This window comes from Erpetoichthys calabaricus, chromosome 2, assembly GCF_900747795.2.
Source record: "Erpetoichthys calabaricus chromosome 2, fErpCal1.3, whole genome shotgun sequence".
Lineage (NCBI taxonomy): Eukaryota > Metazoa > Chordata > Cladistia > Polypteriformes > Polypteridae > Erpetoichthys > Erpetoichthys calabaricus.
Window position 1 is genome coordinate 309,720,350 of NC_041395.2, and position 25,798 is coordinate 309,746,147.

A 25,798-nucleotide genomic window follows, 5' to 3' on the forward strand; every position below is an offset into this window, starting at 1 on the left:
TACTAGATTAACCAGCCGTAACACGTGTTATCACTTGGAGTGTTTTTCAGCTCTTGAAACGCGCCATTGTGAATTCAAGTTACATTCAACTATAACTCAGTGCCCCGTGAAAATACTGATGTAAAACTGTTCCAAATGATGTAATACATAGTTCTCTAATGGGTAATAACTGTTTGGATGGTTTCCTAAGTGTTACTCAAGGTACACATCAACATCTCAAATTCACTTGTTTTCCCCTTTGAAACGCATTGGGCAAAACTGATGTTGAGTGTTACTCAATGTTCCTTAACTTCTATGTGTGGAAACCACATGTGTATCACATGTGAAATGATGGATTCTAACAGAATTTAACTGTGTAGATCAGATTCTACTAGATTAACCAGCCGTAACACTTGTTATCACTTGGAGTGTTTTTCAGCTCTTGAAACGCGCCATTGTGAATTCAAGTTACATTCAACTATAACTCAGTGCCCCGTGAAAATACTGATGTAAAACTGTTCCAAATGATGTAATACATAGTTCTCTAATGGGTAATAACTGTTTGGATGGTTTCCTAAGTGTTACTCAAGGTACACATCAACATCTCACATTCACTTGTTTTCCCCATTGAAACGCATTGGGCAAAACTGATGTTGATTGTTACTCCATGTTCCTTAACTTCTATGTGTGGAAACCACTTGTATCACATGTGAAATGATGGATTCTAACAGAATTTAACTGTGTAGATCAGATTCTACTAGATTAACCAGCCGTAACACTTGTTATCACTTGGAGTGTTTTTCAGCTCTTGAAACGCGCCATTGTGAATTCAAGTTACATTCAACTATAACTCAGTGCCCCGTGAAAATACTGATGTAAAACTGTTCCAAATGATGTAATACATAGTTCTCTAATGGGTAATAACTGTTTGGATGGTTTCCTAAGTGTTACTCAAGGTACACATCAACATCTGAAATTCACTTGTTTTCCCCATTGAAACGCATTGCGCGAAACTGATGTTGATTGTTACTCAATGTTCCTTAACTTTTATGTGTGGAAACCACTTGTATCACATGTGAAATGATGGATGTTCCTTAACTTCTATGTGTGGAAACCACTTGTATCACATGTGAAATGATGGATTCTAACAGAATTTAACTGTGTTGATCAGATTCTACTAGAATAACCAGCCTTAACACGTCTTATCATTTGGAGTGTTTTTCAGCTCTTGAAACGGAGTAAATAAAACAGTAAGAAATTAACTAGCAGCAGATATTCACTAAACAAGTTTTATTTATTTATTACTAGGGGGTTTTGTCTCCTGCTTGCTTTGCTCGCCAACTCCTGGGCCTGCGCTACGCATTACCCTCTTTGCAGTTCTGCCTCTCATGTATGCGGATATACAATTTAAACAGATTTTTATTTTCATGGGAATTGTTACATATGCATAATAGAACTAACTATTTTACATTACAGTGAGTAATTAACCATATTAAAAATAGTAAAACGTAATAATTTGAAAGTAAACTATGTTTCATAAAATGACTTTTTCGAATGTTTGGCTCTGAGATTTGTTAATTGTCTTTGCAAAAGCTATTCTAACGGGAAACTGTTAACATTTTAATACAAATGGCATATCAAGATCTCCTCTGTTGTCTAATGTTATCCACGGAAGATTTACTACATTACCTTTCTTGGATACATCCTTCTTTCTACAGTAATTTGTGTGGTGTTAATGGTTGTAGATATTCTACGGGATATTGTAAATTGATGTTTTCATGTTTTGCACAATCAACCACCAACTGTTTCAGCATAGTCTATTGATATACATTTAACCAATTTGCCATGTAACCAATTGACATTTTTGGCATTCATTTGTTTGACTTCATTGTTTCTCAGTGCTAGGATTGCCCGTGTACTTATTTTTTCTGTTGATAGCCCTTGAGATGAAATTCTTCAATAAGATTTGGACATAATATGTCTTCTTTAATTGACAATTTAAAGTGAGGAAAACGTTAAAATTTAGCTGAGAGAGCAGGGACTGTATCTGACAAAAGCATTCATACGAATGAGAGGTGAGAGTATTATGTACGTGGTTGAATATGGTTGAGAGGAGAGCGTGACTTGAAAAAAATCTCATGGCCAAAGTCTTGCGGGACTTGAAAAAATCTCTTCAAAAAGTCTTGTCTTGTCACAGGATTTTTTTATATAATAGAGAGATTTATTTTAGATTGAACAGTTCTTAGCAGTCCGCAAGTCGAGAAGTTAAGTTGACGACAGAGTAAGTGTTCGTTAATACAGGGGAATACAAACAGTGTGAGTGGAGAGCTTTTAAGTAAGGAATAAGAGGAGTGCTGCGGTGGGTTGGCACCCTACCCAGGATTGTTTCCTGCCTTGTGCTCTGTGTTGGCTGGGATTGGCTCCAGCAGACCCCCGTGACCCTGTGTTCGGATTCAGCGGGTTGGAAAATGGATGGATGGATAAGAGGAGTGCAAAGTTAGGAGAACAGACAGAGAAAATTAAAGTTAACCTCATAGAAGGACAAACAGCTGGCAGTTGAGATGGAGAATATTACAGGACCTTAAGGGACCAGAAGGTATAAAATAGCTGTAGCAGTTCTATAATCTAAAATTCTTTGGCTTAATCTTTTTTTTGGTTTTAGCATTTAAGTTAAATCGTTTAATTTTAACTAAAAAAATAAAAGTTTTAGTACCTCGAAATCAAATTGTAATAGTAAGGCCAGTGCAATGCAAGTCCTGTTGGATGCTGGACTTTTTAGATGATGGATTGGAGGAGCCAGTCTTCTATGAGGGCTACATCTGCAGGAAATTCCAGCTGATCCACCATCTCGAGTTCAGGATCGCTGAACTGGAGTAGGAGTTGGCTGGCTTGTGTGGTTGTAGAGAATTAGCAGACCTGGCCCAGGTGTCCTTTAGAGAGATAGTGTGCACCCCTAAGGTGTTGCAGGAGGCGATTCCAGACTAGACAGGTACACATAGGTGAGTCACGGTCACAAAGTGCAAGGTAAAGGGTGCACACTTCTTCTTTCTTCTTTGATCCCTAGCTGGCGTTGGGTCTGGATCGGCTCTTAAGCCCATACGCTGCTGTGGGTGCCAATGGTTGTCGTATCTCCTTCACAACTCGTTTCCATGCATGACGATCGTTGGCGATTGTTCTGGCCTCGTCGAGATTTATTCTGCGATTTCTGATGTCATCTTCGACCTGTTTTAACCATGTTTTCTTTGGTGCCGTTCGTTGGATTCGCCATTGGGTGGGTCGTTCACGCCAGAGGAGTTGGTGTGGTAGTCGACTCACGTCCATTCGACATACATGGCCAAACCATCGCAGTCGACGTGTTTGAATTTGTTGTCACATCTCCGTCGGATGTCCTCATTTCGAAGCCGGTCTCGGAGTGATACTTGTAATATCTGCTGGAGGCAACGCATCTGGCAAACTTCGAGTTTGTTGAGGTCCGCCTTGAGCACCGTCCACGTTTCGGATCCATAGAATAGAATCGGCAGGATCAGCGTCCAGAAAAGGCTGATTTTGGTCGGAATGGAAATATTAGTTCGCTTCCACAAGCACCACTTTAGAGAAGCGAATGCTGTGGTTGCTTGACCTATTCAACTGTGGATCTCCGCCGTCGACGCGTCTTTCTTCTGTTCGATCCCCAGAATTGGAAATGTCAAACCATTTTCAGGTCCTTGTAGAGCTGGACGGTATCTCTGATGATTCTGAGGTGGTTGGCAGGGATGAAGAACCCCAATGGGCCACCTCAAATCCAGTTCCCAGAAAAAGAGAGGTATTGATATTTGGGGACTCAATCATTAGGGGGATTGAAGCACAGGTTTGCTCCAGAGACAGAGTCTCGCACAGTGTGTTGCCTTCCTGATACACAGGTGGGAGACCTAATTGGAAGAGTGGATAGGCTGTTGGCCAGAGTGGAGATGGATCCAGTTGTCATTGCCCATGTTGAAACAAATGACATACATAAGGGTAGTTTGTCAGTTCTGCAATCCAAATTCAAAGAGTTAGGTGCAAGGCTGCTAAGGAGCAGAACTGACAAGTTAGTCTTCCCTGAAGTTCTGCCTATGCCACGCGCCAGTCCAGGTAAGACTGAGGAGATGAGAAGGCTTAGCACATGGCTCAAATCTTGGTGCAGGTTAGAAGGGTACAGGTTTATGGGGCTTTAGAACTCCTTTTGGAACAGATAGGACTTGTTCTGTTGCGACGGGTTACATCTGAACCAGAGAGGCACCAATGTGTCAGAGAGGCGTATGAGTAGGTTAGTCGAGGTTTGTTTAAACTAGGGAATGGAGGGCAGGGAGTATAAGATAGGCCAGGTTTAGAACTATACATGGCAGAACAAACAATAGTGTAAAAATAAAAATGCATAGTAATTTAAATTCTAACTCAGCGTTTAAATGTAAAAGGAGTAACACATTAAAAGTAGCTTGCCTTAATGCTAGAAGTATCAAAAATAAGGCAAATGAGTTGGAGTTGTATGTAGCAGAGCATAATTATGATAGTACAGCAAAAACAGAAACCTGGCTAAATAACAAAGATGAGGATAAGTATAACATAGAGAGATGCACATTTTTAGGAAGGATAGACAGAACAGAAAAGGAGGTGGAGTTTCTGTTTATGTCAAACAGAATTTAAATGCAAGTCCTATTCAGTTGGACAATGAGCCCCATCTTAGCAAGGACATATGGTTTTGCATGGAAAGCATTAGGGAAGGATGCCTTACTTTAGAAGTGTGTTATAGAACACTGTGACCACTAGGGGTGGCGTACAGCTGAAATAAACAAATCACCAGGACCAGATAATATTTATCTTCCGAGTTCTTAAGGAGGCTAGTGAGTACGAGGGCAATCCCAAAAGTAAGGTCTCCTATTTTTTTAGAAATACAAACAACCGTTTATTTTCTATAATGTTTACATCATTTTAAAGGTTAAAGACTTATTTATTTTTCTACATAATCGCCATTTCGGTCGATGCATTTTTGTAGACGCTGTGGTAGTTTTAGAATGCCCATGTCATACCAGCTCGCCGCCATGTCCTTCAGGAAGCGTTGAACCTCATCTTTCACCTCTTCGTCGGAGCAGAATTGCCTTCCGGACAAATGTTCTTTCAACTTAGGGAACAGGTGGTAGTCACTGGGTGCTAAGTCCGGACTATAGGGTGGGTGATGAAGTTCCAACCGCCGATCTTTACGCATGTTTTCCTCAACCTTCGCGACTGTCTTGTCGGAAATTGACGGTCTCCTGCACGAACTTGGCACTTGGCGGTAGCGTTCAACGGGAGCTCCATTTTCAAGGGCTGCCAAGCCAAGATTGAGCATCCCAGCGAAGCCGCACATGCTTGTTTGGGAGTGGAGGAAGCACCAATCACAACAGTGTGGCCAACAGCCGTACGAACAGTTTCTCTACGTCCCCACCGCTTTGGAGACCTTACTTTTGGGATTTCCCTCGTACATTATTTAAACCTTTGACGCAGTCACTGCGCACTGGGGAGATTCTGATGGACTGGAAAATGACAAATATTATCCTGTTATATAAAAAGGGTGACTGGGCAGATCCAAGAAACTATAGTCCAGTAAGTTTAATGTGCATCACAGGATAATTAATGGAATGCATTATTAAGGATAAGATTGATAAGCACATGGCAAGTAAAGAAGTTTTTCTAACAGCATGGGTTCAGAAGAGGGAGGTCATGTTTTACTAACATGTTGGAATTCTATGAGGAGCAACAAAAGGATATGATCAAATGGGAGCATATGATATTATCTTTACTTTCAGAAAGTATTTGATAAGCATGAGAGGTTGGGCATCAAACTAAAAGAAATGGGAGTTCAGGGCGATGTTTGTAGATGGGTGCAGAATTGGCTCAGACACAGGAAGCAGAGGGTTATGGTGTGAGGAACCTCATCAGAATTGGCTGATGTTAAGAGTGGTGTTCCACAGGGGTCAGTTCTGGGGCCGCTGCTATTTTTAATATATATAAATGATTTGGATAGGAATATAAGTAACAAGCTGGTTAAGTTTGTAGATGATACCAAGACAGGTGGATTGGCAGATAATTTGGAATCTGCTAAATCATTACAGAAGGACTTGGACAGCATACAGGAATGGGCAGATTTGTGGCAGATGAAATTTAATGTCAGTAAATGTAAGGCATTATACATGGGAAGTAAAAATGTTAGGTTTGAATATACAATGGGAGGTCTGAAAATTAAGAGTACACCTTGTGAGAAGGATTTAGGAGTCGTAGTGGACTCTACGCTATCAAGGTCTAGACAGTGTTCAGAAGCCATTAAGAAGGCTAGAAGAATGTTAGGTTATATAACATGATGTGTAGAGTACAAGTCCAATGATATTATGCTCAAGCTTTATAATGCACTGGTGAGGCTACAAAAAGGACATAGCAGCGCTAGAAAAGGTCCAGAGAAGAGCGACTAGGCTGATACCAGAGCTATAGGGGATGAGTTAGAGGAAAGATTAAAAGAGCTGAGCCTTTTTAGTTTAAGCAAAAGAAGATTAATAGGTGACATGATTGAAGTGTTTAAAATTATGAAGTATAAATTAGTCCAGTAGATCAAGACTGTTACTTTAAAATGAGTTAATGAAGAACACAGGGACACAATTGGAAACTTGTTAATGGTAAATTTGCAAAATTTAAGCAAGCAAAAATAAATAGATGTGACATGAAATGTGAGCATAAATAAATAAATGTGTCACAAAATATGTTTTTAGATGCTTATTTATTTATTTATGTATTTATTTATTCATGTCTGTAATATTCCTCCAAACGCATCATGAAATATGGCTTTTTGTAATTTTGCTCACATTTCATGACACTATTTATTTATGCTCACATTTCATGCAGTTTTTATTTATTTGTGCATTTATTTATTTATGTATTTATTTTTTTATGACTTGCCTCTGCACATCAGAAGGTGCTATATAAATAAAATGTATTATTATTATTATTATTATTATTATCAGGTCTTTATCCTCTATTGAGGTTTTTAAAAGTCGGCTTAACAGCTACTTGTTTTCTTCTGTCTTTCACTGTATATCATGGGATTGTGGTGGATGTTATAATTGTTTTTTTTATTAATCTGCTTTGCACGATTGTTTGTATTGTGTTTATTTTAATGCTTTTTTGTACAGCACTTTGCCACAACCTCTGTTGTTGTAAATGTGCTTTTATAAATAAAATAATCTAATCTAATTTATTTAATTAATTTTGTCTAGAATATTCCTCCATATTGCAAAAGTCCTTAGTCCTCAGTTCTTAGTGAGCTGCCACTGTGTTCACATCAGTTGAAAATTAAGTTAATTCTTAACTAACCCACAGGATTTCATGGCAAGCGGTATGATGGGAAAGAGAGAGAGGAATGGAGGTGGCACCTGTCTGATTCTGAATAAGCCATTTTTCCACTATGACAATTTTCTGGCACACAATGCAAATATAACTTTTGAAAATTTGGAGAAATCTTGCTTCCAGCTGATAGAATCCCCCCTTATTTGCATGATTTAGTGCGTTCTGGTTGGTCTGAAAAATTAAAGAAACTGAGTGGAAAAGTTTTTGTTATATGTGATGAATTGATTGATGCAGTGAATGAGAAAATTGAGAGCTTTACTCAAGGTTGTTTTGCTACTTGCTTTAAATAATGGATCAAGTGCATGAAAAGTACATTGATACTGTATTGAAGTCAATATAAATAGATGCTCTTTCTTTTGGGAAAAAGTTTTTGACTTAATAAGTCTAATGACTTTTGCCATGCAGCTTATAGTTAAGTTATTAAAAGGTACACCATTTATATATTTTCACAATGTTCTTGGCGAGCATTTCAAAAACTTTTTTTTCAGTTGTCTACTTTTTTAAATGTAGCTAGTACAGTACTAGGCTTTTGGGTAACTTACTCAAGGCCACATATTCAGTCAGTGGTATTGACTGTGTATGATTTAGTCAACTCTGTCAGCTATCAATGCAAATACTGGCTAAATAAATTTTTATTTAGTGCAATACCCCTCATTGTAAGTGCTGTCCCATGTCATATTACATACACATTTTTCAGAGATACATGTTTGTGTAGTTACAACTCACGCCTGCTCATTTTGTTGTCCTGTTACAGAATACTTTGTTTAACCTTTGAAGATTAATCTCTAGATTACTGAATGCTGCATACCTATTCCACTTATCTAGTTGTTGGGAAGTACTTGTAATGACATCATATACCCTCAAAAGAGTGCTAATACTATATAGAGTTTCACGACAGCTGTGGTGTTGCAAGCGAGTGAATGCACTTTGGCTGAGTAAGAAGGGAAGTCTACTTTTTAAATTGGACTTGTATTATGTTAGGTTCTGTTTTCACTACATTTTGTGCTTTGCATTTTGAGAATTAGGAAACATTTTGTGAAATAGGAAATAAAAATTTCTAAAATATTAATAATGATTCAGGTATCTAACTGAATGTTTAAATTTAAACATGGACTGTGTTTCTTCATAAATCTAAAGTGCACTTAGAAATGTTCAACTGCTGTACCACTGTAAACAAAGTAATACAATGTCACACAGTATTGTTATTATAGAAAAAATTATTAAAACAAACATATTAACCTGTAATGTGGTGCCATGTCCAATGTTGGTTGTTATACTGCAGTGGGATTCATCTTTCAGTAACCTTCTGGGAAGTGTTTTAAGACAATAGGTGAGTGGCTAAAAGATGTGCATTTAACATACTAATAAATATTTGACTAAATCATTAAACCTTTCACTAAAGGATCAAAAACTGGTAACTGGACTGGTGAAACAGAAAGTCAATATTTGTGTTATGTATGCTTTTCTGACCACTATAGCAGCATTTATGTGCATTCATTAAGCAAAGCAATTTGTTTGTAATTAATAAAGTTTGTAATTGTATTAACTTGTGAACTTCTTGCAGTGCTTGTAGCCAGTGAAGTATGTCTTACAAAAATAAATTGAATTAAACTGTAAATAAATTTCACCTTCAGAATATGTCAATGTAAGTCTGAGAACATGCTTATTGTATTGTGATTATAGAGTGCTATACAGTGTTTTTTTTATTTATGTTATGGTTTATTCATATAGTTTTGAACAAAGGTGTATCTTATGCTTTTAAATATTTGTTACTTTCCAGATTACTTTAATACCTTTTTAAATTATGATTATAGAACACTTAATTAGTTGAATATGCTAATATATTAATTAAATACATTTAATTCTCAGAGTGTTTGTAAACAGAAGTCTGGCAATGGAGAAGATTAAATGCTTTGGTTTTGATATGGATTACACTTTAGCAGGTAAGACTCATGGCATGTATTTATCACATTATATTGGTTTTGAATTCACTTGCAATTGCTGAAATTCCATGTGTACTGTTCCTACCAAATGTATTTAGACCTTCAGACAATTCTCTAGTTTTACAAATAACAAATCCTACACCAAAATTTTGTTCTCTGTGATATTTTTATTTGAGAGTATTTATACTCATTCATATAACTTTTTATATGACATTGTTTTATGTTAGAAGAAAAAAATATTAGGAATTAAAAAGGAAATATAATGTTTGGATAAATAATAATAATAATAATTCATTACATTTATATAGCGCTTTTCTCGGTACTCAAAATGATAATAGCTTAGAATATTTTGTTGTAAATAAGTACCAGATTTGCACAGAGTTCTGGAGTGACTTGTGCCCATTCTTCCAGACAGAATTTCTTCAGGGTTTTTCATAATTAGTTGGATAAAGCTTGTATGCTGCAATTTTCAAACAGTACCAGAGTACCTTGAGATCAGAGCTTAACACTAGAATTACCAGAGCCTACGAAAAAACTCGTAGATCCGTCCCACCTTAAATCGCTTCACACTTCTCCATCAGCGTCTTTTGTCCTGTAAATGTTTTGATAAACAGCAAACAGCCTACTATCACATCCCCCACTGCCGCACAGTTTTCTCATCTCAAATCTGTTTACCTGCGTGTCAGTAGCTTGGAGTTGTATAGAGTGAGAAGTCAAGCAAAATGACACCTTTTATAAATACTATATCGTTATTTGGAACACATGCATTTCGTGTGTGTTCCGTGTCTACAACGATCTATGTAAACACATCGTTAAGACAGAAATGTTTTTCATGTTTTAGTAATAATTGACAAAATGTAGACATGAAGTTTATAATGTGTGAAGCCTAAAGTCCAAATATCAAAGAAACACTTTCACAACAGGTACAAATATAACAGAACAAATGCGCTCAGTCAGTCTTTAACAGCAGGTGTAAATGTGTGATACTTGTAAAGGTTAGCTTTGTTTTGTTTTTTTTTATTCAGTTTCATTCTCTGTTGCGTTCACGATTCCACCCTACTCCCCCTCCCCATCTGACACTGCTGTTTTCACATAAAGACGCGCTATAGCGCAAATGTTATTTATTTGGATCACATAAAGACACGCTATAGCTCACTATAGCTTGCTATAGCTCAAATGTTATTTATTTGGATCACATAAAGACGCACTTTAGCTCAAATGTTATTTATTTGGATCACATAAAGATGCGCTATAGCTCACTATAGCTCAAATGTTATTTATTTGGATCACATAAAGACGCGCTGTAGCTCGCTATAGCTCAAATATTATTTATTTGGATCACATAAAGATGCGCTATAGCTCAAATGTTATTTATTTGGATCACATAAAGACGCGCTATAGCTCGCTATAGCTCAAATGTTATTTATTTGGATCACATAAAGATGCGCTATAGCTCGCATGTTATTTATTTCGCCAATGCTACACCTTCCAGATCTAAATACTAGCGTGGTGTATGTGCCCAAAAAAAGTCTAACTGCATTCTCGTACCATTGCTCGCGTGCTAAAGTGTCAGCAGGTATTTTTCGTGACATTACATGTGTAATTTGGGAGCATGCCTTTCACGATCAAACAGAGGAAGCTCTGCAGTTCACTTGCGACTTTATGCTGTAGATCTGACGTCCTTTGTATGTAAGAGCCAGATCTACAGTGTAAAGTCACAAGTGCAGAGCTTCCTATGTACATATACAAAGTGCAGCGATGACAAAAGTGCATTCTTGATCCGATGTAGAATTGTCGGTATGAGTTGAGTGTACCTCTGTTATAGCGTGTCTATGTGAAAACAGCAGTGTCAAATGTGTTGGGGGGGGGGGGGGGCGCGTGGAGTTGGGAACGTGAAAGCGGCTGAGAGAATAACAGAATAGAAAAAAAACAAAGCTAACCTTTACAAGTATCATAAATTACACCGGCTGTTAAAAAATGGAATCAAATGTACGTTTTTATTCTAAAATAGTAAGAATACGAGCAGCTCAGTTCTCAAAACGGACTCGCCCGGGATCAAACCCACAAAGCTTTGATTACAAGTCAGCAGTTGATACCATTATGCCACCGAATCTCTCATTCCAATTGCGTGTCAATGTCGCAGGTAAACACGGGTTGTTTTTCTGTAGTTATATTTTTGAATAAAAGCGCATTTGTTCTGTTATATTTGTACCTTTTGTGAAAGTGTTTCTTTGATATTTGGAATTCAGACTTCACACATTATACACTTCATGTCTACATTTTGTCAATTATTACTAAAACATGAAAAACGTTTCTGTTTTAACGATGTGTTTACATAGATCGTTGTAGACATGGAACACGCATGAAATGCATGTGTTCCAAATAACGATATAGTATGTATAAAAGGTGTCATTTTGCTTGACTTCTCACTCAATACAACTCCAAGCGACTGACATGCAGGTAAACAGATTTGAGTTGAGAAAACTGTGCGCCGGTGGGGGATGTGATAGCAGACTACTTGCTGTTTGCTGCTTATCGACACATTTACAGGACAAAAGAGGCTGATTGAGAAGTGTGAAGCGATTTAAGGTGGGACGGATCTATGAGTTTTTTTCGTAGGCTCTGGTAATTCTAGTGTTAAATTGGACTATTGTAGGGCATTCATCTTATAGCCCTTCAGCCACTACTGGATTACTTTTGCCTTGTGTTTTGAATCAATGTCCTATTGAAAGATGAACAGTTCATTCTTTTTAGAGTTGAACAGGTTGCAGTATATGTTTGTATTTTCCACCACTTATTGATCCTTCTATTTTAAGCACAAGCACAGTCCCTGCTGATGAAAAACAGCCTGCACAAAGATATCATGGCCATACTTCACTTTAGGGAAGTGGTTAATGTTATATTTGTTTCACATGTATCTCTTTGAACTTTGGCAAAAAAGCTTAGTCTTTATCTCTTCTGAGCTCAAAACCTTTACTCCGTCACGACAAGGTCACTGTCATGCACTTTGGCAAACTCGAGGCATGCTTTCACATGCTTTCTTCATGATTAATGGCTTTTTTTCTACCACCCTTACAAGCCAATGTTATGCAGAGCTTGCCATATGATTCACTGGTTTACCTTTAGTCCAGTCTCAGCTGCTGAATCTTACAGTTCTTCCAAAGTGATTGTTGACTTCTCTATGGCTTCCCTCATACGTCACCTTCTTGTTTCTGCAGTTAGTTTTGAGGGTAATATTTTCTAGGCAGTGTCTAGCTGGCCTGATTCAACTTCCACTTAATGAAAATTGAATCAACAGTGCTCATTGGGACATCCAGACACTTGGATGTTGCTTTTCATTCTTTTCCTAATTTATGTCTTTGTGTTATTTTATCCATTACTTGCTTGGAATGCTGTTTCATTTTTCATATCACGATCATATTTTATGCATATCATATTAAAATTAGATATCATGAAAAATGAAATGCTATATGTAAGTCAGAAATGTGAGTCTCATTTTTTAATCACATAAATACTAATTAATTCTGAACATTATAAATTATAATCAAGTATAACAATGACGTAAGAGCAGAGAAAAGGCAGTTTTGGTGTGTTTGTCTGCAGTGTCTTTAAAGAAAATAAAAATTATTTACTGTTTTGAAAGTAAAAAATAAAATTGTAAATGCCCTCAACTTTCTGCACTAATGGCTAAAACAGTAAAAATAGAAAACATTCATAAGTATAATGATAATCATCACATAAAATGGATGGTCTTGGGTGTTTTGTAAGACTGCTGTCATTCAGTGGTCGAGTAGAAGCTTCATGAAACCTTGAACAGCTTTATGTACAATAATAAAGCATAAATACAATAATGTCAACAATTACATGTGCAAAATCAAAATGCAATCAACTTTGTGCTAAAATTTGTTACAGTATAGCACTTGGTTTTCCATTTTCAGTTTTCTGTGCTCCCTAATTTTAATTAGAAAAATATATTGCTTCAGTTCATTGGTCTGATCTAGCATTTACTGTTTTTTATACTTTAAAATGATCTCTGTAAATATGTACTATATATTTCCTATCTATCTATCTATCTATCTATCTATCTATCTATCTATCTATCTATCTATCTGTCTGTCTGTCTGTCTGTCTGTCTGTCTGTCTGTCTGTCTGTCTGTCTGTCTAATTCCTTATTTTCTAATGATTAACATATACTGATAATATGTTGTTGTCAAATGTTATAAAAGCTTACCTGAAACATAATTACAGTATAAGAAAAGTAGAATATTTTAAACAAAGAAAATGTCATTTTCAGTACTCTGACCTTATCCATAGTGAACTGTTCTTAGTTTGCTTGACCAGTGCATTCTACCATGTTTCATTTTATCATTTTAAGCAAATCTAAAAGTGAAGTTCCATCTAACCAACAAAATATATTCCCAAGGACATTTTGTTGTTATTCTCCTTTTCATCTCTGCAGTGTCAGCCTAGACCCATTTGTCTGCTTTTTTAGAAATGGTCTCTGTAAGCACCTGATAACGTTTATTAGAAGAGCTGAAATTTCACACCTTAGTTATTGCTGGAATTCAAATTAGGCTTGAGACATATCAGGTATCTCATGAACTTATCTCTTTAGGTTATTTAGTGTAAATGAAAGTTGAAAAGAAGATGGTGATAATTTGTTTTCTTTGATAGGGGCAAAATATTACCATATTTTTTATTTAGCCCATAAGCAAAGCTAAATTAATAATGTCAGTATATTAGAAGTGAAGAATTTGATAGGGAATAGTTTTATGATACTACACATTCTCTATTATCAGCCAATTCAGAGAAAAGTGTAAGGTGCATTATATGTTTTCACTTAATTTGATTATGAGTCTTTGTCATTATAAAATCTGAAAATAAAAAGGTTAGAGAGGCCATGGATCATTACTCCTACATGTGTTGTCATTTGATAGTTGGTTAGTTCTTCTGTTCCAAAGTTTAATCCCACCACCTGTTTAGTGGTAGAGAAAAAATAGCAGTGAAGAGTGTGAGAGTGATGGCCTGTGAGTACAGGTCCCACTAGAGAACATCAGGCTCTCATGCCACCCTCATGGAGTCTGTTTCTGATAGTTTGGTCAGAAACATGCACACTAGTAGCCACGTGGAGGTCATTTTGTATGGCTTTAGTAGTGCTCCTCCTGTTCCACCTTGCACAAAGGAGCAGATAACAGTTGTCCCCCTGCTGCTGGGTTGTTGCCCTTCTACAGCCCTGTCCAGCTGTCCTTGTGTAATGGCCCATCTTCTGGTATCTCCTCTGTGCTCTTGAGACTGTGATGGGAGACACAGCACACCTTCTTGTGATGGCACATATGGATGTGCCATCATGGAAGAGCTGGACTACCTGTGCAACCTGAATCATCTGCAGGTACTGCCTCATGCTAACAGTAGTGACAAGGACATTAGCAAAATGCAAAGCTAGAGAAGAATCAGTCAGAAAGGATAAGGAGAGAGCAATTGTCTGTGGCTACCGCCTGCAAAAACATTCCCTTTTTGGTAGTTATCTTGCTGTTACCTCTGCAGTGCAAAAAGTGTCACTTTCATTTGCACTAAAGTAGGTGAAGTAGATGCTTCCTAACTGGATAGATTGATATCCTTGAAGCTTAATTGACTTTGTGGTAGACTGTGATGATTATGTGTTCCCTTAATTTTTATGAGAAGTGTATATTAAACCATATATGTGCAAGAATTGTAGGTTGTACTTTGCCTTTGTTGTATGCTTTATGTCAGCGTTTTGGTTTAAATATATTTTTTCCAATATTTGTTTTCCTTGTTCAAGTTAAATTATGTGTTGTCACAAACCTGACCACAGCAAGGTTTTGGGCAGCCACCCATATAATTGATATCCTAAATGTTACACAGCACTCACTGATGTGCAGAAAACCAAGTCCAAAACAACTGAGTGAATAGGGAAAAGGTGGAGGCTTTTAAAGGGGAAGACAGGAGGTGTGGTCAAAGGGGTCGGGCTCATAAGGGTCTTCAGCCATAGGCTCGAGCCTGGATGTGACATCACAGGGGCTGGAGTCGGCAAGGTCTTCTTTCATAGGCTCGGATACGGAAGTGATGTCAAGAAGGTCTACAGGAAAGGGAGAAAAAGAGTCAGTGCACTCTGCCACATCCCGGTCTGGTTCAGAATTGCCCTTACTCAAGCCCTTTAGCTGCGTCCAATGCGCACATGTGTGACAGTGTGTAACTGAATACACTCCAGTGTTCTCCCTAGTGTCTTGCCCGGCTAATTTAGTTGAGCGCCCAGCTGTCATCTCACATGACATTGTGAGATGACAGCCACAGATCTAATGATCTGCAGAGATGGCATGGGATGAGCGGGCGGGTGGGCAAATATTTTAGAAGTTGGATCGCAAGTTGCAAGGGGAGTGGCACAGGACGGGATGTTGCCGATCACTCTGTGCTAAAGCTAATAGTGGGGACGAGGTGGAGCGGAGTTCACAAGCAAAGAGTATGGGGAGGAGGGCTTTTGAGAGGGGGGTGTACATGGTAATAGCGGGGGTGGAACAGTTTAATTACAGTAGCATGGAGTATGGAGAGGTGGGCAGGCGAGAGGAGGCTGTACATGCTAATAGCGGGAGCAGAGCGGCACTTCACAAGCAAAGATTATGTGGAGGTGGGTGGGCGAGAGGAGGACTAATAAAATAAAAAAAAAGATTCGTGGAACCAGCCTGTCAGATATCGGAAAAAGGGTGTCAGGAAGTGACGTTTCTGTTCTCAATGTCAGTGCAGTCTGTGTAGTGCTGCTAAGCTTATGTCGAGAATAAAGTTGACATTTCCACTTTATTCTCGCCGTTTATCACGAGATTAAAGTCGACATGTTGACTTCATTCTCGAAGTTTGTCATTAAAGTAGAACATTGTAAACTAAAGTTTATCTTAAAATGAATATTTAATTTACTACATTTTCTCAAACCCCACCATAAATTATGTAACACATGAAATGCTTTGTATTATCATGTGGTGATTGGTTATATGGAGAAAGAAAAAGGAAGCATAGGAATTGGGGTTTTGCTATGTCAGATAGAGACAGCACGCATGCAATAAAGAAAGCCCGCTCAGAAGAACATCCATTGAATTCTGTGTTCGTGTCTCCGACCACCAGATCACAAACCCAACATTTACACAATTTTTAAGTTAAGGTTTGCTTTTTTGGAGCCTCGTCACACCTGCCATAAAGTTCTCTACACTGAATGTACACCTGGGACCCCTTACTGCGAGGGAGCAGCACTACCGCCACACTACCGTGCATGTTTAATATCTGCTTTAATGCATTTCGTCATGAAAATGATATCAAGTATTTATCTTAGCATTGTAAATGTTCAGAGAGCAGGAATATCATGAAGTGAATGTATTCTGTGTGGCGATCCCTCCCGGTGCCTCATCAGTGCAAGAGGAAGTCCGTTTAAGAAGCGCATAGTGATTAACAACTCGGTCGGTGAACACTTAACACAAAGCATTTAATGCACTACACTACCTTATGACGGGGTTTGAGAAAATCTAGTAAATTAAACATTGATTTTAAGATGAAGTTTAGTTTACGACATTCTACTTTAATGACAAAATAAACTACGAGAATAAAGTGGAAATGTCGACTTTTATCTCGACATAAACGGCGAGAATAAAGTGGAAATGTCGAGAATTAGGGTCAGGCTATTCTAGACATAAGGTGTTTTTTTCTTCAATGTGGCCCTAATACGCTTCCATAGTTTTGTTAAAGTGACTCATCTGCCATTCCTTTTTTGTTCATATCTTGCCCTGCCATAGTGCAAGTATGCACTGAATATCCAACAGTTTTTTTCGAAACGTTTTACCAACATGAGCAAAAAACATGTTCAGAAAACAACACTGCTCAGTTATTTCAGAAAAGAGACGCCACAAACTAATGAAGGTGCAGCGTCAACTCCTCATGTGGGAATTTCAGACAAAGACATTGCAGAAGCTGGTCCATCAGGGGAAATCTCTTCAGCACACACTCTGCCAATTGATAAATCTAAGCACTGCTTATCCAGCATAAACAAACAATGGTTTAAAGATTTTGATTGGCTAATGGTCAAAGAAAATGGTATGTGGTGCTTATTGTGCATGAAATATTCAAACAAACATCCCCCAAGGAGGGAGTTACCTTGGGTCTACATGCCATGCACAAGAATGCGAAAAGAAAGCTTGCTGGACCATGAAAAAAGTAAAACGCACATTGAGTCTTCTGCTGACCTTTTAGGAAAGCGTGTACTAGAGCAAACTGGAATCGGTCAAATTGAAAGATCTGTATCTGTGTTAAATAACTTACAGAGAGATGCCTTTGTGGGAGCTTTAAGATCCATGTATTGGTTGGCAAAAAATGAGTTGCCACATACAACGTTGTTTGAAAAGCTGTTGGAACACTGTAAAGAAATGGGTTATTCCTTTTCTAGGAAGAAAAGAAGAATAAATATTTAACTGAAGACACCTTCTGCATATGCAAGTTGGCTTTGAAGAATATTTTTTAATTTTTTTCATTGTTTTCACTTTTCTTCCCGACAGCGACAATACTTGTGCCTCTTGGTTTATGTCATAACAATTGTTATTTTAAATTTTTGTTAGGGTTGCAGGATCCTGAATTGGATACTTCTTAAATTTAATAAAAAATATTCTGGCACAACTGTCAAACCTTAAAAAAGGAAGTCATATTGAGCATTGGAAAATAATTAATAATACAATACTTGTGCCTCTTGGTTTATGTCATAACAATTGTTATTTAAAATTTTTGTTAGGGTTGCAGGATCCTGAATTGGATACTTCTTAAATTTAATAAAAAATATTCTGGCACAACTGTCAAACCTTAAAAAAGGAAGTCATATTGAGCATTGGAAAATAATTAATAATAATTAACTAATAAAAAATAGTGCACATTTAATTTTCCCCACCACCAAATTTCCCTGTCCTGCCCCATCCGGCTGCTTTTTCTTGCCACCCAGCTAGAAAAAATTTCTGGGGAGAACACTGCCCTCTGAAAACTGTTGTAGTCACAGAAGGGAGTTGTACACTATGAATTACAAAGGAGGGATGAACATGGAGAGCTCAGTCTCCAACTCAACTGACAAAACAATAATCTTTCAGTCTCCCTGAGTAATGTCTATTGACCAGTTTAAGGTGGCTAATCAATTTTCCCACAAGTCTTGAACCAAGTACTCTCTAAATGGGTAACTGAAGGCCCCTTAGGGAGTCTCCATGCTTTTTGCCTTAAAGTGGCAACATGATCTCAGTACTGGACTGAATACTGCCACATAATAGACTGGAGGTTTTTATCTGGCCTCTGGCCAGTTCCCACCTTTAAAAAGACTGTTAACTTTTGTCTAATTATTTAGGACCACATGCTACCCTCTGTTGGTAATCTTACTCTTTCTTTACAGGAGGAGTCATGTGTCCCTGAAATTTGCTTGTGTGCCTTCTAGCTTCCTAGGAGAGCATTGCATGATTCTGCCTAGGCCAAGCTCCCTCATTCTTTCTTGTTATGATGGCTCAGAATGTTGCCTATCCTTGGCACTTAGGGCAGATGCAGAGTGTACTGATCTCCAGTAGGCATCATGTTACCACATTCTATATTTGCAGAACCTCTCCATTATTATGGTTATTTCTCTCTCTCTCTCTTTCTGTATAATTGAGGGACTTATGGCCTACATCATGTTAGTGGTGCCTTGGCCCCTGGCAAATACAACCTGGTTGTGACCTCTTTAACACTGTAAACAAAAAAGCTTAAATTGGTAATTATTGTCTGACGGTCACAAATAGCAACAACACAGTCACTTGAAAATACTGACACAATACAATGGGCATACTTGCTATCAATCAGAGAAAAGTTTTTGAAACAATAAGAACAGTCTTGACAGTACAGTTGAACTAATAAGATTTTTACCTCTGCCTTTGGCAGTTGTTTGCTTCTTGTGGCATTTTGTTTCATCAGTGCACAGCTACTTCAAGTCATTGTGCCTTTATTTTTAATTGTTTATTTACACTGTACTTGTAGTTCTAGAACAACCACCAGATGACAAACTGCTAACTGTGAAGGCCCAGTACAGTAACTTAAACAGACTTACTGTGAGTTTGCTTTCAATTTTCTCATCTTTAGAGGATGACGTTTTTTCATGTATACTATGGAAGCCACTTTCTGGTTTTTAATTGTTAATATCGTATTATTTCTCAACTATATTAGTCAGTCAGTCAGTCATTCTCCAACCCGCTATATCCTAACACAGGGGCACGGGGGTCTGCTGGAGCCAATCCCAGCCAGCACAGGGCGCAAGGCAGGAACAAACCCCGGGCAGGCCACCAGCCCACCGCTCAACTATATTACTTCCTTACAATACTTCCGACACTTGCTCTTCTAAGGAAGCAGAAAGAAATTCAGAAATGATATTGAGGCCAATACAAAAACAAAATACAAACAATGTCTTGTAGATATTTTGATGTGGAAACATATTAACTTTTAGCTTAGTTGTAATGTTTATGCTATTCTGGGTTAATTGCTATGATAATGTGGGATGGTGTCTAGTAATATATTGGTGTACAGTAATCCCTCGCTATATCGCGCTTCGACTTTCGCGGCTTCACTCTATCGCGGATTTTATATGTAAGCATATTTAAATATATATCTCAGATTTTTTGCTGGTTTGCGGATTTCTGCGTACAATGGGTCTTTTAATTTCTGGTACATGCTTCCTCAGTTGGTTTGCCCAGTTGATTTCATACAAGGGACGCTATTGGCAGATGGCTGAGAAGCTACCCAACCAGAGCGCGCATTACATATTAAATAAAACTCCTCAAATATATTGTGAGCACGGGGGCTGTTCGCACCCCTAGAGGATACAGCCACTCCTCAAAAAACGCTGAAAGATTACCTTCGCATTGCTCTCTTCCTTGCTGGGCTTACATATGGCTGCTTTGTCAAGCGATATGCTTCCCGCACGGTGCTTCGCATACTTAAAAGATCAAACAGCACATATTGATTTTTGATTGTTTGCTTTTCTCTCTCTCTCTCTCTGCTCCTGACGGAGGGGGTGTGAGCAGGGGGGCTGTTCGCACCCCTAGACGATACGGACGCTCGTCTAAAAATGCTGAAGGATTACCTTCACGTTGCTCCCTTCTGTGCAGCTGCTTTGTCAAGCTACATGCTTCCCGCACGGTGCTTCACATACTTAAAAGCTCGAAGGGCATGTTTTGATTTTTGATTGTTTTTCTCTGTCTGTCTCTCTCTCTCTGACATTCTCTGCTCCTGACAGAGGGGGTGTGAGCAGAGGGGCTGTTTGCACACTGGCCTAGAGGATACGTACACTCCTCTAAAAAATGCTGAAAAACTACCTTTACATTGTACATCCTTGCAGCTGCTTTGTCCGGTAGTGCTTCGCATACTTAAAAGCCAAACAGCCCTATTGATTTTTGTTTGCTTTTTTCTCTCTCTGACATTCTCTGCTCCTGATGTGCACTCCTTTGAAGAGGAAGATATGTTTGCATTCTTTTAATTGTGAGACGGAACTGTCATCGCTGTCTTGTCATGGAGCACAGTTTAAACTTTTGAAAAAGAGACAAATGTTTGTTTGCAGTGTTTGAATAAAGTTCCTGTCTCTCTACAACCTCCTGTGTTTCTGTGCAAATCTGTGACCCAAGCATGACAATATAAAAATAACCATATAAACATATGGTTTCTACTTTGCGGATTTTCACCTTTCGCGGGGGGGTTCTGGAATGCAACCCCCGAGATCGAGGAGGGATTACTGTACATTTCATGTTTAATTCCTACACTGGTCCTAGTTTTGAGTAAACTCCTTAAATGTTTCAGTGAAATACACAGGTATAATAATTATGTATTATGACTAGTATGAATGAAATGACACAGTTTTGTTTACATACATTTTAGTGAAATTGACTGTAAATTTAGTTTTGCATGCAGTTTTCCTATACAAGAAATGCAGAACTCACTAAAATTTGATTTTTTTGGGGTGGAAAACAAGGAATACTGTTCAATAAGGTCTTTTAACCTGGTTAGTGCAGGTAATTGGCTGCACAACAGTTAAAATAAATGTAGCTCTAATTCATATCACTCAGGAGCACAGTAGTGTCTTTTTTTTTTTATTGTGACATGCTGCATATATTTCGCACAAAAATACTCCAGACATTGACCACATTGTGTACATTTCTTTGAAGGAAGATGCACTACATAGAAAGGTGACCCCTTGATGTTACCTAGCAACTATCTTTCTTGTGTCTTAATCCCTCCTTAGCATATGCATGCCCTGAGTGCAGTGCAAGAATGAACGTTTCTGTGTTCAAAGCATATTTATAATTGTGATTGCCAAAATTATCATTGTAATTGGCAAGGCAGGTATTATAATCCCTGAATAACCACAACACATGTCTCATGGCTTAAGAAAATGACTACATGTGACAGGGATTTACTTTTTTTCTTAGGAAAATGTTGTTTAAACACTGAATGACAGGCAGAATTTGAACATGAAAACACTCTGAGGCATGAAAATAAAGACTTTTATTCCTGTGTCAGTGGCATAGTTTTTGCTGGTTGTGACCCACAGTATGTATTAGATAAATTTTCTTATGTTTTACTGAAAATTCAGTTTTCTGCAAATTGCTGGCACATCACTATTTATGACCCAAATTGCACATAAACAAATCATTTAGAAAAGCAATCCTTCTATCTTTAGTCATGGTTTGTACTGCAAGAATCAGAACCTCATACAAAGCATGCAGAGTACAAAGGGCAGAGTTTCACAGGGCTGTGCACTTTTCACTACCTGCTAGTATCCACCAGAAAACGGAAAATGACTCTGGACAGGTCCCTAAACAATTGGAGAACACATGGACATACCAATCCACACATATTCATGCAAGGCCAATTTGAAATTGTCAATCAAAAACAGCCTACAGATTTATAGTTTTATGTTTTTCTCCAGCTTATCAGAGAGAGAATTCAGTAAGAAGTACAACTCCACTAAAAGTATAAACTGCCTTATAGATGTATGTATTAGCTGGTTTAATAGTGGATCTGTGAGTGTTGCTGGGCATCCTGACAGATAGAGGTTGGCTTCTGGCCAGAAAAAGAAACCACAATGGAAGGACAGGAATTGCCTGCCACCCAAAGTTATTTTCTCCCCCTGTAAACAAGGTGGTAGTATCCCACTAGTGGGGCACCCATAGGATATCCACTGAGAAGGCTGAGAATTGTAGTGCTAATGGACAGCCTTGTTGGGGTTCTTGTGTGCCGAGAGGGGGGGTTATAAGAGATCAGTATGTCCTCTTTAAGAGACTTCTGCCTGACCCGGAAATGCTTCCAGTGTGCAAAGCTGTGGCACTGGAAGTACTCCTGGGTCTGGCATAAATGAAGCCGAGTTTCCTGTGAGAGTAGTCAGTAATGTGAATGAGGCTTGAAGGCGTGGGGCATGTGGAAGTAGGTAAACATGTGATTTTTGATAATTGTATTATTAAGGAAGAGAACTGGGAGAGTAGTGGAAGTAAAAATGATAAGGAATATCTTGTATTTGAACCCAGGACTGTGTTGTTTAGTTGTGTCTGGGAGGTTTGGGGTGCTGCTACACACCCTACTGGTCACAGCTTACAAAGTCGGCAGGATTCCTGGTTGTCTAATTGGCAGGGTCCTGTGTTAAAAAAAAAATTTCTTGTGACCAAAAGCCCATACACAACTATGCTATACTTATCAAAGTCTGTGACAGACTCCTTTAGTATTGTGGGAAAGAATCCGTGCAACAGAGGAGAAGATACACAAGGAGTCAGTATTCGGGATACTTTTGTCTATCAACAAGCTTGTCTGAGGGGAGAAGAAAATGTCTGATCTGCATACCTGCCTACTATAGATCTCTCTGTAAGAGAAAGGATAAACTATTGGAATGAGTATACACAGGATGATGGATCCAACACAGAGGTATGTGCCGACCCCATTAACATGTCATGGGATTGTGTTGATTGTATTTCATGTTCCTACCTCGTCAGTAGCTGGAGCATAACAATATTGCAGCAACGCACTACAACCCTGGTGATGGAAGGTGATCAACGTATTTGAGCTGAGAAAACCTCACCCCTCTATTTACAGATGAGAGTCACACGCTTAACTCTGAAGAACCCTGGGAAAACCAAAATAGCAACTGGACAACAATTCTTGAAATGTTCAGCCCATCCACAGAAAAGCTGCAGATGGAAAAGTTTACAGTAAGTGACTCTTCCATTTCTTTCAGGGAATCTAAAAAGTTCTGGGAGCAGTGTCTGAAACCTGCTGAGAAAATTCTAGAGAGGGGAAAGACTGGTCGCCTGGTTGACCCTTCATGCCTCAGATTCTCTGACTGAGCATGTGTAAAAGAAGCATATGCAGAACGACACATCGAGAGTGGAAGGAAAGAGCCAAACTGCAGGAAGATTTTCATAAGCTGAATGAACTTTTGCAGCCAATATGAGCGCTCCTGTTAGTCTTGAATAGCTTGGGCACAACTGTGAGATGTCTAGAAGAAACAGTAAGGTAGAAGCAGTCTAGAAAAGGTTACAGTGTCTGGGGTTAGATCGACTGCTGAGTGTTGATTTGTCTATACATGTGAGTGATCTCTGTATAGTACAGCATATAAGAACACATTGTGTAGGGGTCCCTGATAGAAGTGAGGGGATCTAAGTAGCGCTTTTTCGGACGTTTATAGCCAATGTCACAGAAAGATTCCCCAAGCCTGAACATTGTGTCTCTGAAAACACTATTCAGACAGTCAAGGTCAGGGTGGACAAAGTGAGGGGAACATCTGTGAAGGCAACTGAGTACCAGTAGTTCCTATAACCATGCTGAGTGTCATATCTGTTTTGTCCCAGGCCTGTATATTCTGTCGGAGAAATCAATACACGGATAGATACTGTAAATTCAGGCAGGAATGCAACAACAACAACAACATTTACAGTATTTATATAGCACATTTTCGTACAAATAATGTAGCTCAAAGTACTTCACATGATGAAGAAAGAGAAAGAAAAAAAAGACAAAATAAGAATTAAAATAAGAGAACACTAATTAACATAGAATAAAAGTAAGGTCCGATGGCCAGGGAGGATAGAAAAAAACAAAAAAACTCCAGACGGCTGGAGAAAAAATAAAATCTGCAGGGGTTCCAGGCCATGAGACCGCCCAGCACCCTCTAGGCATTCTACCTAACATACTGTACATGACATCAATCAGTCCTCATTGTATTCATGGTTCTCATAGAAGAACTTGATGATGATGGTCACGTGGACTTCTGGTCTTTAATCCATCAATGTTGGGACATCACGGTGCTTTGATTAGGTGGTGGCGGTGCAGATCGCCACCACAGAAAACCGGAAAAAGAACAGAAGAGAGAGTAGGGGTTAGTATGGATTTTGGAGCCACCATGAATAATAATGATAATTAATTGAATATACAGAGCATCAGGATTAAACTAAAATTAAGCTATGAGAAAGCCATGTTAAAGAAATGTGTTTTCAGCAGTGTTTTAAAGTGCTTTACTGTATTACCCTAGAGAATTCCTATTGGCAAGCTATTCCAGATTTTAGGTACATAACAGCAGAAGGCCGCCCCACCACTTCTTTTAAGTTTAGCTCTTGGAATTCTAAGCAGACATTCATTTGAAGATCTAAGGTTACGATTTGGAGTGTAAGGTGTCAGACATTCCGAAATATAAGATGGAGTGAGATTATTTAAGGCTTTATAAACCATAAGCAGTATTTTAAAGTCAATTCTGAATGACACAGGTAACCAGTGTAGTGACATCAAAACTGGGGTGATGTGCTCGGATTTTCTTTTCCTAGTTAAGATTCTAGCAGCTGCATTCTGCACTAGTTGCAATCGATTTATGTCTTTTTTGGGTAGTTCTGAGAGGAGTGCTTTACAGTAATCTAGTCGACTGAAAACAAAAGCGTGAACTAATTTCTCAGCATCTTTTAATGATATAAGGTCTAACTTTTGCTATATTTCTTAAGCAGACCGAAAAGAATCTGTATCATAATTTCAGCATCCAAGTAGCTCAAATTCCCACAATAAGTACAGGATTGAAGGAACCCAGTGTCGCTGAGGGTGCTGGGGGTGTTGGGAACAGTAAGACATTACAGATGTCTTATGATTCCCTGTTGGCGCCACCTACTTCATCCATTACAACAGTATTGATAAAACTGAGCTCCCCTTCTCCTCATGGAGAGACCCATTCTGATGAATTGTCACATTAAAAAACAAAAGGTTGGCACATGAAGATGGGTGAGGGGGCCAAATTGGAGGTCATGGAGAGATTAAGCAGATGAAAATATTGTCTATCCCTGTCCCTTTAACTTGGGACAGGGAGCACGATATAGAGTAGTATAAAAACAAAGTTAGAGGCCAGGATGAAAATAAAGTTTCCACTTTGCTTCAAGAAGAAAGCTGAATTTCACCTGGTATTCAAAGGAAGATGTTTT

At 38.4% G+C, this 25,798-nt stretch overlaps 1 protein-coding gene across 2 annotated transcripts in view; it reads left to right on the forward strand.

The window, feature by feature from the left end:
- LOC114647247 (cytosolic purine 5'-nucleotidase) overlaps positions 1–25,798 on the forward strand; it is a 1,192,165-nt gene that overhangs the window by 26,128 nt on the left and 1,140,239 nt on the right. For both annotated transcript variants that reach the window (XR_007934028.1, XM_028795888.2), the window contains exon 3: positions 9,238–9,311. Coding sequence is in view for 1 of the 2 variants with exons in the window: in XM_028795888.2 (XP_028651721.1) it covers positions 9,238–9,311 (74 nt within the window). In the remaining variant the exon portion in view is untranslated. The remainder of the gene's footprint in view (positions 1–9,237; positions 9,312–25,798) is intronic.